The following is a 16,390-nucleotide window of genomic DNA, read 5'->3' as shown; positions in this document are numbered from 1 at the left end:
ATAATATTATTATAAGAACGAATAAATTTAATCGTAGATTATTGTTATTTTTTTAAACTAACACAAATAAACAATTTTGTCTACTGTTAATCATTTAATTTAATTTTTTTGCTTTCATATATGTACATAATGTTCTTGAATTAAAAAATTGGATTACAAGTGATTATTGCGATTATAAATTTTCTCTTATATTTAGGGCAATCCAGTTTTTTACATTACAATTCAAGTTTGTATAAATATATAATGTTCTCAAGAAATTATTTTGCATTGCCTGCAATGGCATTTTATTTCTACTGTTGCATTACGAAACAAATTAAAAAGTTATGTTATTTTGTTTTTTTGAAAAACTGCTTTCGATTTCTTTAAGGATATAAATGCACAATACACATAAAATTTTAAAGATGCTCTTTTAGAACTCTATAACTAAATTTATTTATTTGTGCAATGTACAATCAACTTTGAACATGTGAAAATCTAAAAACGTTAATTTTATAAACTCAATGATAAATCAATTATTATTTATTCAATATTAATATATGTAGATTGGCCAAAAATTGCTGAGACAGATATTGTACCTACATATTTAAAAAATTCACAAAATAAATATCCCATAATAAAAGATTACCCATATATATAGCAAAATAAAATTTAAAATTCTAATAGCGTTAGCATATTTAAACGCATGATTATTATCTCAATTATTAAAATATTTTATATGCATAAAATTGCATATAAATTGGACCAAGACTATGTGACGGCACAATGTTCGTGTTATATTATCTCTTGTTTTTGAACGCGGAAAACTGCACTCATTACATTAATATTTCATTTTCCGTATTTAAACTTGAATATAGCAGTAAACAAAATTGTAGCTTTACAATTTTAGATTAAGAATTACAAGTTGAAAATTTCTGCAATTTTTAAAAAATTTTGTTTTTTTTCTTTGCGTTATTTTTATATTAGAGCAAAAATTTTTAATAACAGAACGCATTTGTTTTCTAAGAGAATGCTTGAAGGTTAATTTACGGACTTACATATAATTAATGAGTGCAATATCTGTTTTAGTGTTCAATTTTAAATTATAATTCATACTCTTATATATATCTATGTTTGTATGTAACTTTACAATTAATAACGGCAAGATACACAGCTATATTAACGGTTTTTTATTTATTTATTTTTTTATAGAAGAATTATAAAATATTTGTTATTGTGTAAATGTGAATAATATTAATTGCGATTATTACAGTTTGAGTTGTAGAAATAATTTTTAAGCAATTTTATTTTAGTTTATTCTTCAATTGTTTTTTTTTTAGGAATAAGAAGTTTTAGTTGGTTTTCATCATAAATGAATGTGTATCATTACGTTGGTCCAAAGAACTAGTAAATTCGAAAGGAAGAATACCAAGTGAAATCTGAAAAACTCAAAAATAATTACATATTTCTGATTTTTATTAGTTTTATGTTTGAATCGAAGATAAAATCTACAGGTTCTACTGTAATTTCGTTATAATAATCGCATTACAGGTTACGATGTTAAGGAGGTAGATTTCATGAAGGTAGAGATGATTTTACGGACTGTGGAGGACTGCAACGATTCCGATATTCTTCGGAAAAAGGTAAAAACTGATTATTTTTTCAAAGTTCCTTAATATTGGTTGTGTGTGTGTTGAAGTCATTCGTTATTGAAAATTATCCTTCCCTAAATCATTTTGTCAACTGGCTTTACGGATTCAGTTTTTTTTCGACTGGTGATTTAACTAAAGTGATAGCCAAAAAAAAGAAAAATATTAACTTAAGGAACAGAAAATTTTCGCGAATATATTTCTGGTTTTTTTTTTTTTCTAGTGTAATTATAGGGGATATCTTTATATAATATCTTTTATTTTGACAATAAATAAATTACAACCATTTATAATTTTAACAAATATTTAGAATTTAATGTGCAACAAAATGATTTGTTAAGATAATTTATAATAAAGTTGTCAGAGACTTTCAATTACAACTTATTTATAGCATAAAAATGTTATGCAGGCATTTAAGTTAATTTTTGTATTGCATATTCTCGTATGTATTAATATGAATTCAAATTATTACTGGGCGTAAAACATTAGATTTGTTTTTTTTTGTTGTTAGCTTTAGAATTTTTTTATAATTAGAAATTGGAGTGAAACTTTGGGTTTTGTTGAAATTGAGTCCTAAGCTTACACCAGCATAGGACAATTTGACATAATTTTACTTAAGGTGCATAATTAGTTATTAATAATACTTATTGAAATCTTCGGTTTTAAAAAGAGTAAGATTTTCTTCAACTAATTTGATACAATTCAAAGGATATCTGTCGGCGGCGTTCTTAATAAAGAATAATAAAATCTTAATAATAAAAGAGTGACTTCACTTAATGTTTGTTGAGTATCCACGTCCTATTAGACTTTCAACTAAAAATGTTTTTTTCAAAATTGTAGTTATATTAAAAAAATGTCAATGTTGCGTACAATTACAAGAAATGGCTCTCTCGCGTCTTCGCCAAGTGGACTTTACAGCAAACATTTACTCCGCTATAGTGTAATGCTTCATGCTTAGCTTTTAATTTAACGCATGAGTCTAATCAAGAGTATGTTTTCCAATACACTTTCCTGGCATTTGTACTTTGATAAATAGTAGATTAAAAAGTTTAATTAAAATTAATCACAATGGAAAATTCACAATTACTACTATTAATTTTTTAGTTTTTCCTCTTTTATTTTTATTTTGGAATTTCTAATTAAAAATTTTTGTACTTCAAACCAGAATTGAACATTTTTTTACAATAATTAATAACAAGTTAAAAATTAAATATCTTTTCATCTGATATTAAATATTTTTTTCATAATATCATTTTTTTTAAGTTTAAATTTCTTTTCAACAGTTTTCAATCATTCTTTAGTATTTTTTAACGATTTTTGTATATTTTTTCCCCCTACAATTTTTTTTGTTAATAATTATATACAGGCAACCTTTAATTTATACAAGCCAACAAGTTATAGAAACACTGATTCCTTCCGATAAAAATTTTCATTTGCAATATTTAATTACTTTATTTAATAAATGCGTTTTTTCGCTTATTTTTCTTGTATGAGTTTTGGTTTTTAAATGAAAATTTAAGTATATTATTATTTTTTTTATAAAATAATAATTATAATATAAATAAATTCGTGTTATCATCAATCAGTATATACTAACGTATATTGGGTGTTGTAACACTATTAAAAGATTTAAAATTTTAGATTGTCAACAGGAAAAAAGAATCATATTTAAACAAATCTAATGTTGAGTTTTATAAATGATTATAAATAATATAGTTATAATTTTTTACATACATATATATTTGCACATACATATATCCACACATATGAACCTATAATTTGAAATTCAAAACCTTCGTCTAAAGTCTATGAGCATTGATTAATTTAGAGCGAATTTAATAATAAATCAAAGTGATTATATTTAAAATTGAATTTCTAAAAAAGAAAACAAAAAACAAAACTTGAAAGAAACTGTCAAAAATAGTAAAGATATCAAATTGTATTTTAAAAAATTTTAATGGTGCTCGTTGAATAAAATTCGAATAAACTCAAATGCGTACGTTTCGAATATTGACGTTCGTATTCACATACATATGTTATTCATGTGAACGTATGACGACAAATATTACAATGCTGTTGAAATATATGACGCCAATTTCTGCAGGGCGATAACAAATTATTAATCCAACATTTTTTCTTAGTTAACTTTGGAGTCAACCCGGGACTGTAGTATCGTTTCTCTTTCAACTAATAGAAAAATATGTATATCAATTAAATATTACATTTAATCTGATTTACACTGCAGCATTTGATTATTCGCCTTAAAAACCTATGGTTTCGTTATTCTTAACTTGAATAAACTTGGACGAAACAATTTTTTGTTCAGTTTTTGTACTAATAAGCACTGATTTATTTTATAAATTGTACGGGAAATTTTTCGAAATTATTAACTTCGATAAAAATATCAAAAGCATTTTAGCTATGCTATTTAAATATAAGTAGCTTTTCAAAATATTTTAAAAATATTTCAAAATCAACTAACTGAAATTTTATTTTTCTAGTTGCAAATTTTAAAATTCATTAATTTCAATAAATATATTATGAAAATTATCTATTTTATTAAATTTTTATATAAACTGCCAAATGACTTTCAAAATATGTAAATATCAATTTTTCTTCTAAAATGTCATATCGACAAATTAATTTATAACACGCTTATGTGTTATTTAAAAGTAACATAATAATGCGGATATAATTATGTGAACTGGAAAAAAAATTGCAATTTATCGAATTTCAACGAAACTGTACATATGATTAATTTATCAACAACTTACTATAGTATATGCGGATTAAGTGTGTTAAAACTGACAGTTTTATGGAATACAAACATATGCGTGAGAATTTAAATTGGAAAATTATAATAGCAAATTACTTTTCAACACCTCTTTACGTTATTTTAAAATATGTATGTAATTTTTAATTTGGAAAACATTTGATCATATTTTAAAGAGTTATTAGGATATCACTTTCTGTAAATTCATAGATCATAGACAAGCATTTCTGTAAATTCATAGATCAAATAGGATAGATAATTTAATCCTGTTTTTAAATCAATTTTCTAAGAAAAAATTTAAAGAACTTTGATTTTTTGCAAAACGTATGGCGTTAAAGATAGTGTTTAATATATTGTAATATATGGTAATAATGTATATAGATTGTAATTAATAGTCCACATCTCCAATAAAATCACATACAAATTTTCCAAGGTCTCTCGCTTACGAATTGTCTTTCGTTCTAATTATAAAAACTGAACTAAAGCCACGAACGGCAACGGCGGACGGTTTCCTTTCTTAAATCAGAACAACAGCGGTACGGCAAAATCAACTGTTTTGTATTTAAAAAAAACACAAAAAAATTATAATATTTTGAACAAGTACAAACTTATATAAAACTCGAATAAATTACTCGTATACACATTTTACAAAGCATCATAAATAAATTTTTACATGACAGTCTACTAATTTACTTTTGCATTTTTTAATTATACTAAACAAATTCCGCTCTTATAAGTATAGCCTTTTAAAACTTGCTGCATCAGAGCGTTAGTGTATCTTTAATAAATTTCAGAAACTAAACTTGATATTTTTAAAAATACTTAATAGCTTGTCATGTATACCATATTAAGAACCAAGTATGTCCAATAATTAAAAATTCTTTGTATGTATATTTTTTGATTCTTATCAAATAATTCTAAAACAATAATGTTTTTTTTTTTTAAATATATAAATAGCATATCTAGAATTTCATCTTATTACATCTTTTAATTAAATTTTTTATTTTATGTAGTAAAATAATAATATATAGTAATTAAATTTAATAATAATAAATCTTAAAAAAGTTCTCGAGGTTGAATTTCCTTTTTATTTTTTTACAATAATATTATTCTTCTTTTTTTGAATTTCGATTAATTAAAAATTTTCCCATTATTTCTTTTATGTATGCAAGTGCATTTAAGTACATAAACATATAAATTAAAAATACGCCTCTGGACATAGTATCAGTTTGCATCATTAATTTATTCTATTAGCTAAAATATTAAATAAATTACTGACAATACATTTTAAAATCACAATTAATATTCTTAAAGAATTAAATAAGAAAAATCGCAAAAACATCCTGGATAATTAATATATGGCAACAAAAATGAAGTTTTTTTTTCTTTCTTTAATTTTCATTTAAATTATTATTATTATTTTACAATAAATATATTCTTTATATTACACTATTTTTAATTTCAAATGAGATTCTTATTATTTTAATAATGTTTGTATTTATTTTTTTCCTATATATAATTTATGTTAATTATTCTTGTTTTAATTTTATTTAAAATTATTAACTAACCAACAATGACCTAAATTAAATGAATGAAGTTTGTACAATATTTTATTCAAGTAAGCAATTAATTTTCAAGAACATCAAAGTTTTTTTTCTTTTAAATTATCTATACAATTATTTATAATAAACTATAAATCTTTTAATTATTTACTATGTTTTGATCTAATTTGCAACATTATAACATCTTGTAAACGCTTGATGAATAATTAAAAGAAAACATCTTTTAAATATTTCTTGTCCCCTCTTATTGTACATTTGTCTTGTTTTGTACAATGAAAAATTGAATATTGGACGCCAGTAATAGAGAGAAAATGAATAGAATGGCTTAAACACCTTGCATTCTTGCAGAGAACAATATGCTGTTATAGAAATATGTATACTGTTTAGTATTTGCGATAATTAACTGACATCACTGTTTTGTCAAATAATAGTTTTGTTTTTTTCTTTTTTTTCAAATTAAGTAATATTTGAAAAAATTGATGTTCAAAATATGAAAATGAGGAAAACAAAAAAATGTGGCAACAATGTGACCGAAATAAAAAATTTTTGTGAATCACGATTCAGTTTACTTCTGTAGTCATGAAGTTTAGAAGTTACATTTCAGATTTAGTAAGAACTGGTTTCATTATGGTGTGGGAATGTATGAAATGTAAATAGTCCAAAAACCAAATAAGTACTATATTCCTGAGGATTCGATCTACGTAGTCAAATAATAGACTCGCTTGGCGGCTTTAGTAGGGATGTTATTTACCTAACCTGGAAAAAATATTCAATCCCAATTTTAGGAAGAATATTGGAATTTCATTAAAATCTTAAAAATAAAATATATACATAGATATTATTGAAAATAATATTTAAATGTCGGTAAATTTGCTATAGTACTCGTTTCAATTTCAACTTTACATACGCATTTTTAACTTATTAACACTTTTTATAATATGTTAGCTATTCCAAAGACAATAGACTATTATTAGAAATTGTTTTTAATATTACGAAACATTTCTTCCAAAATGTCATCACAAATATTATTGACAGAATACTTGAAATTGGCAGTTGATCTGATAAAAACACAATTAAATTTTTGTTAATAAGATGCTTACAATTTATTTATTTTAATGACCGATAATGAATTATGTTTTTTCATTAATTTAGAATAACCAGCCGATGTTGTTCTTTAATTAAATGCACTTGCTCTTCAATTTTATAGGGTAAATAAAATATGTATGCCATTCTATAGCAATTTGTTTTCGATTTTTATTAATATCAAAAGTGATTAACAATTTTGTACCAAAAATTGTCTAATTCTGGATTGTTTTAACAACTGTCACCTTAAAAAAATAAATTACAAGTACAATACATTTGAATTTCAATTTTAATACTCTATAACCTTCTTACTGAAAAACAGTGTTATACAACAAAACGTTAAATAATAAAAATAAGAAATATTTTGAAAAATGGTCATGATTTACTTGAGAATCATGCACTGCATGCAGAATTTATTATGCTGCCGTTTTGTTATTCTGATCTCAATTCTTTTACTTTATTATAAGAAATAAGTAAGCATTATTTTATTACTAAGTTTAATTTAAGAAAGAAAAAGGTTAAAGGTGCTGATTTTTAAAATGATTTACAACTCGAAATGAATAAATAAAATTCTAATAACCAACTGAAATATTTTATTAATGTTTAAATGCATACCTATATTATTGTATATACATAGTAGACAAAACCAACAGTCAATAATGATTTAACAGCAATTCTTATGTATAATTTTCAACTATCATTGATTTAACATTTAAAATACTTGCACGTCAAATTAGAACTTGACATAAAACACGGTCATAAATGAATCATTTTGATTTTTATTTCTAGTTTTTGTTTTATTCATATAATTTTCGGCTCTTAGCAAATTGCGCATAATCATCCTTTTCAGAGATTAATTACAATTACAACATAAGTACATATATGAAAAGTTATGTATACAGAGTGTAATTGCATTAACATTATAAAATTTTAAAACATTGCATCAGCGCATCTTATTGACTCACGAAATCAGTTCTATAATTTTTATAGTTCAAAATTTCAAACTGCATTTTTACTTTTAGGTATGACTAACAAAGGGAAACCTATTCCAAGAGCAACGTACTCGAAAAGTTACGGGTGAAAACAAATTCGAAAAGTTGAGGAGAAATCAAAAGTTGTAAAAAATCTCTTAAAAGTTTGTAAAAAAATGCTTGAGAAATTGTATTAAAAAAAAATGGAAAAAAAACTTTTCAAAAATTGTGGACTACACAAAACCGTAAAAAATTGTGGAGAAAAAGTTTTCCAATTTATTGAAAAATGTGGAGAAAAAAGTTTCCAAATATTGAGCAGAAATTCTCCAAAATCTTTAAAATAATTCTGTTTGAGATAATTTTGAAAAATATGCACGCTGTATTTTTTACAATCTTAAATATCTAGTGTTTTTCTCTTTGGTTTTTAACAATTTTCTTGTAATGATTTTTAATTCAGGTTCAATTACAATCATTAAAGCTTTTATTATGGAACAAAAATGACATAATAATAGCATTGTGTATTATGTTCATTTATGTTAAGTTTTGGCATAGCAAAATAATGAAACTCTTCAATTATTACGATTACATATTACTGCTGTTAAACTATAAAATGGTATGCTTTACAATCACTTCAAGGAGAGCTTTGAAATATCACGAAAGTGCAGTAGTGTACAAACACATTTATTGTTACCTTTATTTAACAATATGATCTATTATTAATTGAGATGATCTTCTTTGTTGCAAGTCTTACCAAATACAGATATTTTTCAATTATTCAATAACGTGTTAGTAACAATATAAATTTATGCAAAAATGAATGCAAAATTAAAAATTGTGTCAAAACTTTAGATGGTTTATGATTGTTTCACGATCAAATAAAGTCGTGCTGCTTTCAAATAATTTACATATGTAAATTTGATTTTGTTTTAAATTAATTTTATTTTAGGATAAATCTTAAAGAATAAAAAATAACAAAATATTATAATAAAAGAATGAAGAAAATTTAGAGTGTTCTAATGTTTAGAAAATGCTATAGTTTTCAACACAGACCTAACCGGTATTATCGCTTCGTTCATAATTTAAAAGGTGTAAAAAATAAAATTTTATTATCAATCCTCCCATACTAATACATAATACATATATCAAAATTTTTGAACATGAATCGAAAATAAGTTATTTAACTACATTTTTTTTAATTTAAAGAAATCACTTGGAAAAATGAGAGAATAATAAGAAAAAATAATTATTGCAATTTCCATAAAAATTCAATTTTAAAAAAATTCAAATTTATTAATTTTATTTTTCTTTTATATTATTACGACGACCTTAAGATTTATTACTATGCAATTAAAATTATTAATAATAGTAATAGAACAATGTAATTACTTGTAAATAAGTGATTTAAATGAAAATAAAATTTTTATATGAGTATAATTTATGAGAGACAAAAATATGCGTATCTTATGCATTTTCATATGTAATTATAGTTATAATTACAGATCAATTTAAAATGAAATTACTTCATAATAATTATATTTACTTATTCTATATTAGCCCCTTTATAAGAAAAAATTTAATCGTATAAATAACTGAGTGGCATAGTCTGAACAATTTTGAAGGTTCTTTTCTCTCAAAACAATAAAAACAAAACTTAAACATTTAGTCATTAAAATTGAAAAATTCAGAAAATAACATTTACTATAATATATTCTAGTTTAATTAGGCTTATTAAATCACAATTTACTAAATTAAGTTTACATAATACAAGTACACGATTACAAAATATATGAATAATAAGTTCAAGTGTAATTACTTAAACGATTATTTTATTTACTTACAGTACAGTACTGCAATGCATATATGTACATAAATTATTAGTTTAATAGTTTATTCTATACATTTGTGGCTATTTAAAATTGTACGAGTAGGAACGAGGAATTTCAAGGGGGTTTTTAAATGTAAAAAATAAATATTCTATGTTCTCGTTATATTCTATTATTTTATTCCTGAAATGATATTTTGCGATTCAAAATGCAGTAAGAAAAAATTTACTACAGTTTAACTGCAGAATTAATTCCGTAGTATAAAACTTTAAAAACAACTGTAGTGTCGATTTGCATTACGGTGTTTGCTAAATTTTTTATTCTACTATATGGATACACGCAGATATAATTTAGTACTATTTAATGCTGTCAGATATCCTTTAATTTTATTTCATAGTTTGGTTTAAAATACAAAACTAGCTTATATGGTAATCGTATTTTCGAGCAAACCAAATTTTTCTGGATAAATTTTTAGCATTCCAATCATCTGATTTTTTAGGTCATCAGTTTCAAGTATGATATGTTTCCAAAATATTGCTTTCACAAAATTTCTTCATAAATCTTCAAATCCAAAGTGTGTAAGGTTTCCTAAAATATTTTACATTTAAAAATCAGTGTTGTTAATAATTTGTGAAAATCTATCATTAGTTTTTAAATTTCAGACTAACATGTCATATGGCTTAGCAATTATTTCTTTAATTCTATTATATGGATTTCGCGTCTAAGATTTGCGTTATTTGGTTTGGTAATAGATCCTTGTTAGGTCAAGTTCAGTTTCTGTATTGATTTTGTGAGACAATATAAAATTCTTAGTCTTAGGTCATTGTAATTCAATAACTTGTGTTGCTAAAATATAAAAATAATATGATTTTGAAAATATTCATATTTTATGTAATAAACATAGAATCGCACTACATTCGTATTTAAACGTGTAAAATCAACAAACTTATCGAAATTTGTATTTTTAAGTCTAAATTTTTACCATAATGATAATTTTCCGGAATAACATTGTTAGCCAATAATAAGCATGTACCATTATAAATTATTCTATATAAATTATAACCTTGATCTTCAAAAAATTTTAAATCGATATTCTCATTAGATTGAAGGTTTTTTTACTTTTTTAAACTTTAAATCTCAAATCGTTTTATTCAGCAACAATAAAAACACGTAAACTATAATTGTGTATTTATTCTTAATTAATAATAAAAATTTTTCAAATCTATTGGGGTCTTGATATTACCTTCAATTTAAATCCTATTATAAAACCTATTATAACCTCAAGTCATTTTTGACTTAAATATTTGATTGCAATAGAATTAAAATTAAATTCTTAATTAAAGTACCTACATTTTAATAATGAACACGGAATTGATATATTCAATCAATTAGAAAAATCTTATCAAGCAAACAAAAAAAAAATTAAACATATCTTGTATAATTATGAATTTTCAGGAAAAAAGATAGAATATTTAAAAATTAAATTTAAATTTAATCAATCAACATGTAAAATATAACAATATAAAATATTACTATACATATGTACATACAAATGGGGACGGCTTATGTATAAAATAGTTGGATAGTGGCCAATGTGTCAAAATTTCAATACGTAAGATGTCAAGTGTGAATTTTTGAAAATACTCTTATACAATTGTTTTGTCATAATATAGAATTGTCAAAAAAATATATTTAATTTGTTATAACAGTCATAACAAATTATAAATGAATAAATTTTATTACTTGAGGCTATTGTGATAATAAATTCTTATAAAACTTAATACCTTTTCATAATTATTAATAATAAAAAAAATTAATATTGTCAGTTTTATTTACTTAGTAATTTTTTATATATGTATATACACATATACGTATAGAAGTGTAAATATTAACAGTATTATTATATAACAAGCACCTTATGCGGAAATCATTGTGATTTTTATAAACGGATTTTTGGTAATTTATCAGTCGAACGCGCACATATTTAATAATTTTCTTTAATTCTTGTTTAATTTTATAATATTCTGACAGTTGTGTGTGCGTTATTATCATTCATAACTATCAAAGATGAGCTCAACTTTTTATATTTTACATTTTTTTTTCTGTTTTATATTTTGAATAATTTTCCTGTAATGGTTTAGTGATTTTAAAATTAAAAATACGATATGACCTTTAAATTCCAACCAGGAATCTTCATCCCTAAGCATATAGCGTCATAATTCATAAACTTGATAAAAAAACAAACAAAATATTTTTTAAGTGAAGGCGTTATGAGCGTCCCAAATTAATTATTAAAAAAAAAATACAGTAATTTTTTTTCCGTGGTGTAATGAAAAATCAAAAAAAAAACTCCATTATTTTAACATTTTTCGTGACACCTGAAATTTTTTTTTTGTTTTGTAACAATTATGCTTTTTATTTTGTGGGAGAATATTTTTTATTGTACCTTAATTAAGTTTTTTTTTTTAGCTAAGTTTTTTGATTTATAAAAAATTACTGTGGGTTGTGTGTAAGTTTAATGATATTTTAAAATTAGCCAGTCAGATGGTTGAATTAAAAGTGACATTACTGTCAAAATTAAATAATTATATGGTGTTGATAATGATGATTGATTCTGTGTAAAAGTTATGTTTGGTATTTTAAAAACTTACAGTAATTTTTAATCAATAATATTGTAGTTGAATGAAAACTAATATTATTTTGGTAATAAATGGTTAATATATAAAGCGGAGTATTTGCAATAATTATAGCAAAATACTTGTGACTGGCATCACCTACAATAAGTCGTGGGTGGCTGTGGAGGTCGTAGGGGAGGTGTACATTTGCCCATTCTCTTAAGTAATTTACATTCTACAATTGTCAGAATATATTAAATCCAAAAAAATTTTTAAGTGCAGTGCTAATATCTATAAGTAATCGCGATAAACGGCATGCGATATGCATTTGTCCAAATCAAATAATTTGTCAATGTATTTAAAATGTGAACAAATTTTGAATTCCTACCCATATCCCGGAACGGTTGTAGGCGTCGAAATATTTAATTTTTAATATGCATATATATGAAAATTTGTTCGTAGAGGAAAAAAAAGTAATAAATTTTTGTTACACCCTTACTTCAAAAAACCAAATTCAATTGTATTCAAAAATTTTTAACCGGAAAATTTCTCACTCATAAGAGCATATGCAAATATTTTAAAGCACTATAAAAAAGTTAATAATTTTTTAAAACTTAATTTTCCGGCCATTAAATTAAAAATGACAAGCTTATTCTTGTGGTGTTTTGTGTAATTATTAATAATTTCAAATAAAAACTACACATATTTTTTATGTACCATAGAAGTTATAACGTAACCAAAATAGCAATCAAAAAAAAATTCCTAAATATATAATGAGAATTAATGAATTATTAAATGAAATTATAGTTCCCCAAAATATGTAGTTTCCTATCCATAAAGCTAATCTAATAACGGTGATACCATCAAATTATCGTGATATTTGATTACCGTGATTAAAGTAATACAAAAACGTGATTGATAAATTTTTACACTACACTACACTTACTATCACTTCACCGCTTTATCTTATACTTAAAAATCTAGAATTTAATTTTTAACCAGAAAACGCTATAATAAAGTAAATGCTATAGTAAAATAAAAAAATCTAGTTAATTTTTTTAAGTAATTTAACTATTATTATTTTTTCTATTTTGAACAATACCTAGCGTTTAATATTAGTATTTTGATTGTTAGTGTTTGTTTTTTTTTAATACATTTTTTTTTTGTTGAACATTTTGTGGGTTGAACAAAATTACTAAATTCGTGGTATGTTGCACGCATTGTTGTATAGAAATATAAGTTAAAAATAAACTATTCTCGGATATTGGTTTTTAATAAATCTTTTCTTTTCAATAAATTCAACTTAATTAATAAATTAACTTCAAAGTAATAGTATTATTTTAAAGCAATATTATATACATATATATATATATATATATAATTAGATTTTTTAAAGATAATAATAATAAAAATTACTATTAACCTTATATTTGTAGACTATAATTGAACGGAAGGAAAAAATATATAGGAAACTTTGAGTTGTTATTTTTTTATTAGTGTTTTAAGAAAATTTGTCCAAAATCCAAATGTGTACGTAGTAAAAAATTTAGGGCGATTCTTATTATAAAATTTTTACTGGCAGAAAATTAATTTTATCTACAATTTATAAATTTTAATTTGAACAAGAAAAAGGTTGGAAATAATTTACTTGCAGCTGATTAATCATGATCAACACCAATTTATAAGTTTGACCATAGGGAATTGGAAAAATTATTGTATCACTTTATGATCTATTTTCCAGGTTTAATAAGTTTATAGCTTTTCTTAATTTTTTAAATCTAAAAATAGCGTTACCTATTTGCTACAGTACATCTACCGTAGATTTACATACATGAAATACCCTCAATGGAAAGTGTGCAGTTTTAAATAATTTTCTTTTGATTTCTGCCGTTGCAACTAGTGCTGTATATAGAAAACACATGAAGCTACTCGACATTAAATATAATATTGGGTAGTCCTATTCCTTTTATATATGAAAAATTTGCTGTTAAGGTTCGCTATATAAATCCGATCTCTATAAAACCAATTCGTATAACAGCATGTCTTAATTAAAATCACTACTTTACTATGATCTCCTGATTTACATCTTGAAAGTGTTTTTCAAATTTAATTCAGTGTATGTATTTGACATCTTCCTTTTATATAGTAAGGGTAGAGTACCAAATACAATGATTATCTTCTAATACGTTGACATGTTCAAATCGCCGTTTAATATTTTTCGTGCCTTACATTCCAAAAAATTTGGCAACATAATTTAAGCGAGCAAAGCGTTTATCCAGTTGTTTTGTTTTTTTTTGTTATCTTCGGCTAACATAAGCTTCTTCATTATACATAAACTCCTTTTAACTTATAACAATCACTCTTAATTGTAAATAATCACTTTTACCAAACACGATTTTATAGACTTACGATCTCATAAATTCAGAAAAAAAGCATAACATTGAATGTTTCCGCCTACGTATTTTTTGTATTTACTATAAAAAGCAAAAAAAAAGTTTCTAATTACATTTTTACTTTTAACATTCTAAATTACAAAAAAAAAGCAACTTGCTGCAATCAAATACATTAGAATGTACCAATCACTTTAAACCGAGTACAAATTTGTTCTTTCATGTGTCTTAACTTTTACATTTTTTAACTATTTATATACTTGTATATTAATAGAACTTTTATTAAATAAATTAAAATAAATTATGGATATCGGGAAGAGAAACAAGAACAAAAACAAAATTATTAAAAATTCAAAAAACAACTCGTTGAGCATGTAATAATTTGTAACTCATTAAATCTTAACAAAAAAATTTGGGCGTAAATATGACACTACACCACATAGACTACACGAAACCCATTTTAAATAAAACAAAAATATACTAGAATCTAATAAAAACACAATGATTAGATCGTATAATCAAGTATAAGGTGCGCTTTTTGCATAAAATATAAAATATTAAACTCACCTGTTACATGACTGTTATGTAACCAGAATAGAAAAAAATAAAGAGAAAAATTGAATACACGATTATAAAGTGCTTATTAATGTCACAAAAATTTGGAAAAAAAATAAACTAGAATACAAAATAATTTTTTTTTTTTGGAATGTTTTTGGTGTGTTTTTTTTGGTATTTTTCACTTAATAAAAATAATATTAAATTTTGCAATTCTAAAATTATTATATAAAAATATTATCTTTTAAAATCAATAGATTCAACAAACTATTTGAATTATTTAAAAACAAAAAAAAGGCAAATTTAAGATAAACTGAAAATATCAAGATAGAAAATATATGTAGTTAAATATTGAAAAATATCATTTTCGCTCCAGTTACAACGAATAAAATATCAAATAAATTCGGATCAAACCAAATTAGAAATGGTTTGTAAAATATCACATTTCCTTCATTTGACAAATCTCTTATTTTTTTTGCCAAAATTAAAATTTGCAATAGGTAATTATGGCATATTGCCAGGAAAAGAGTAAAAATTGTTATACTTTTGTTGCATAATATTATATTAGGTCAAGTTTTTAAACTTAATAACGACTAATTGTATGAATTATCATAAATTGCAAGAAATTTTTAATAAGGAAACATTTAACGTTAATTTCACTTTAAAAGTTTCGGTGAAGTAAGAAGCCAAAAATTGAAATTTTTGCTAATTTTGAAAGTTGTAAAAAGAGCAAAGACAGACAATAAATTTGGTTCAAGTTAACTAAAAGTTTACGTTGAAAACGCTATTTCTATAATAACTATAGAATTCGCTATTTGAAAAACATTTATTTTAGCAAAGTCACTATTATTGTAACAAGTCGCTATTTTTCTACACTGAAGAAGTGTCTAGGGTTTCGATAGTATTTTCCATCTTTGTTAATTTGGCCAGAGTTTTTCGAGAAGTGGGTAGGGTAGAGGCAGTAGTTTCCGAACAGTTGCAGTATCCGAACAC

General features: G+C 23.6%; 1 protein-coding gene across 1 annotated transcript in view; it reads left to right on the top strand.

Moving 5' to 3' along the window:
- Positions 1 to 1,006: 1,006 nt before the first annotated feature.
- The window catches only part of LOC129605185 (uncharacterized), a 77,231-nt gene continuing 61,847 nt past the window's right edge, over positions 1,007 to 16,390 (top strand). The window contains exons 1-2 of the mRNA XM_055514782.1: positions 1,007 to 1,016; positions 1,542 to 1,619. Coding sequence (XP_055370757.1) covers positions 1,007 to 1,016; positions 1,542 to 1,619 — 88 coding nt within the window. The remainder of the gene's footprint in view (positions 1,017 to 1,541; positions 1,620 to 16,390) is intronic.

This window comes from Condylostylus longicornis, unplaced genomic scaffold, assembly GCF_029603195.1.
Source record: "Condylostylus longicornis isolate FDR11 unplaced genomic scaffold, ASM2960319v2 ptg000013l, whole genome shotgun sequence".
In the NCBI taxonomy this organism is placed as follows: Eukaryota; Metazoa; Arthropoda; class Insecta; order Diptera; family Dolichopodidae; genus Condylostylus; species Condylostylus longicornis.
The sequence above is the reverse complement of the archived record's forward strand: the minus strand, read 5'-3'. Positions and strand labels throughout refer to the sequence as shown.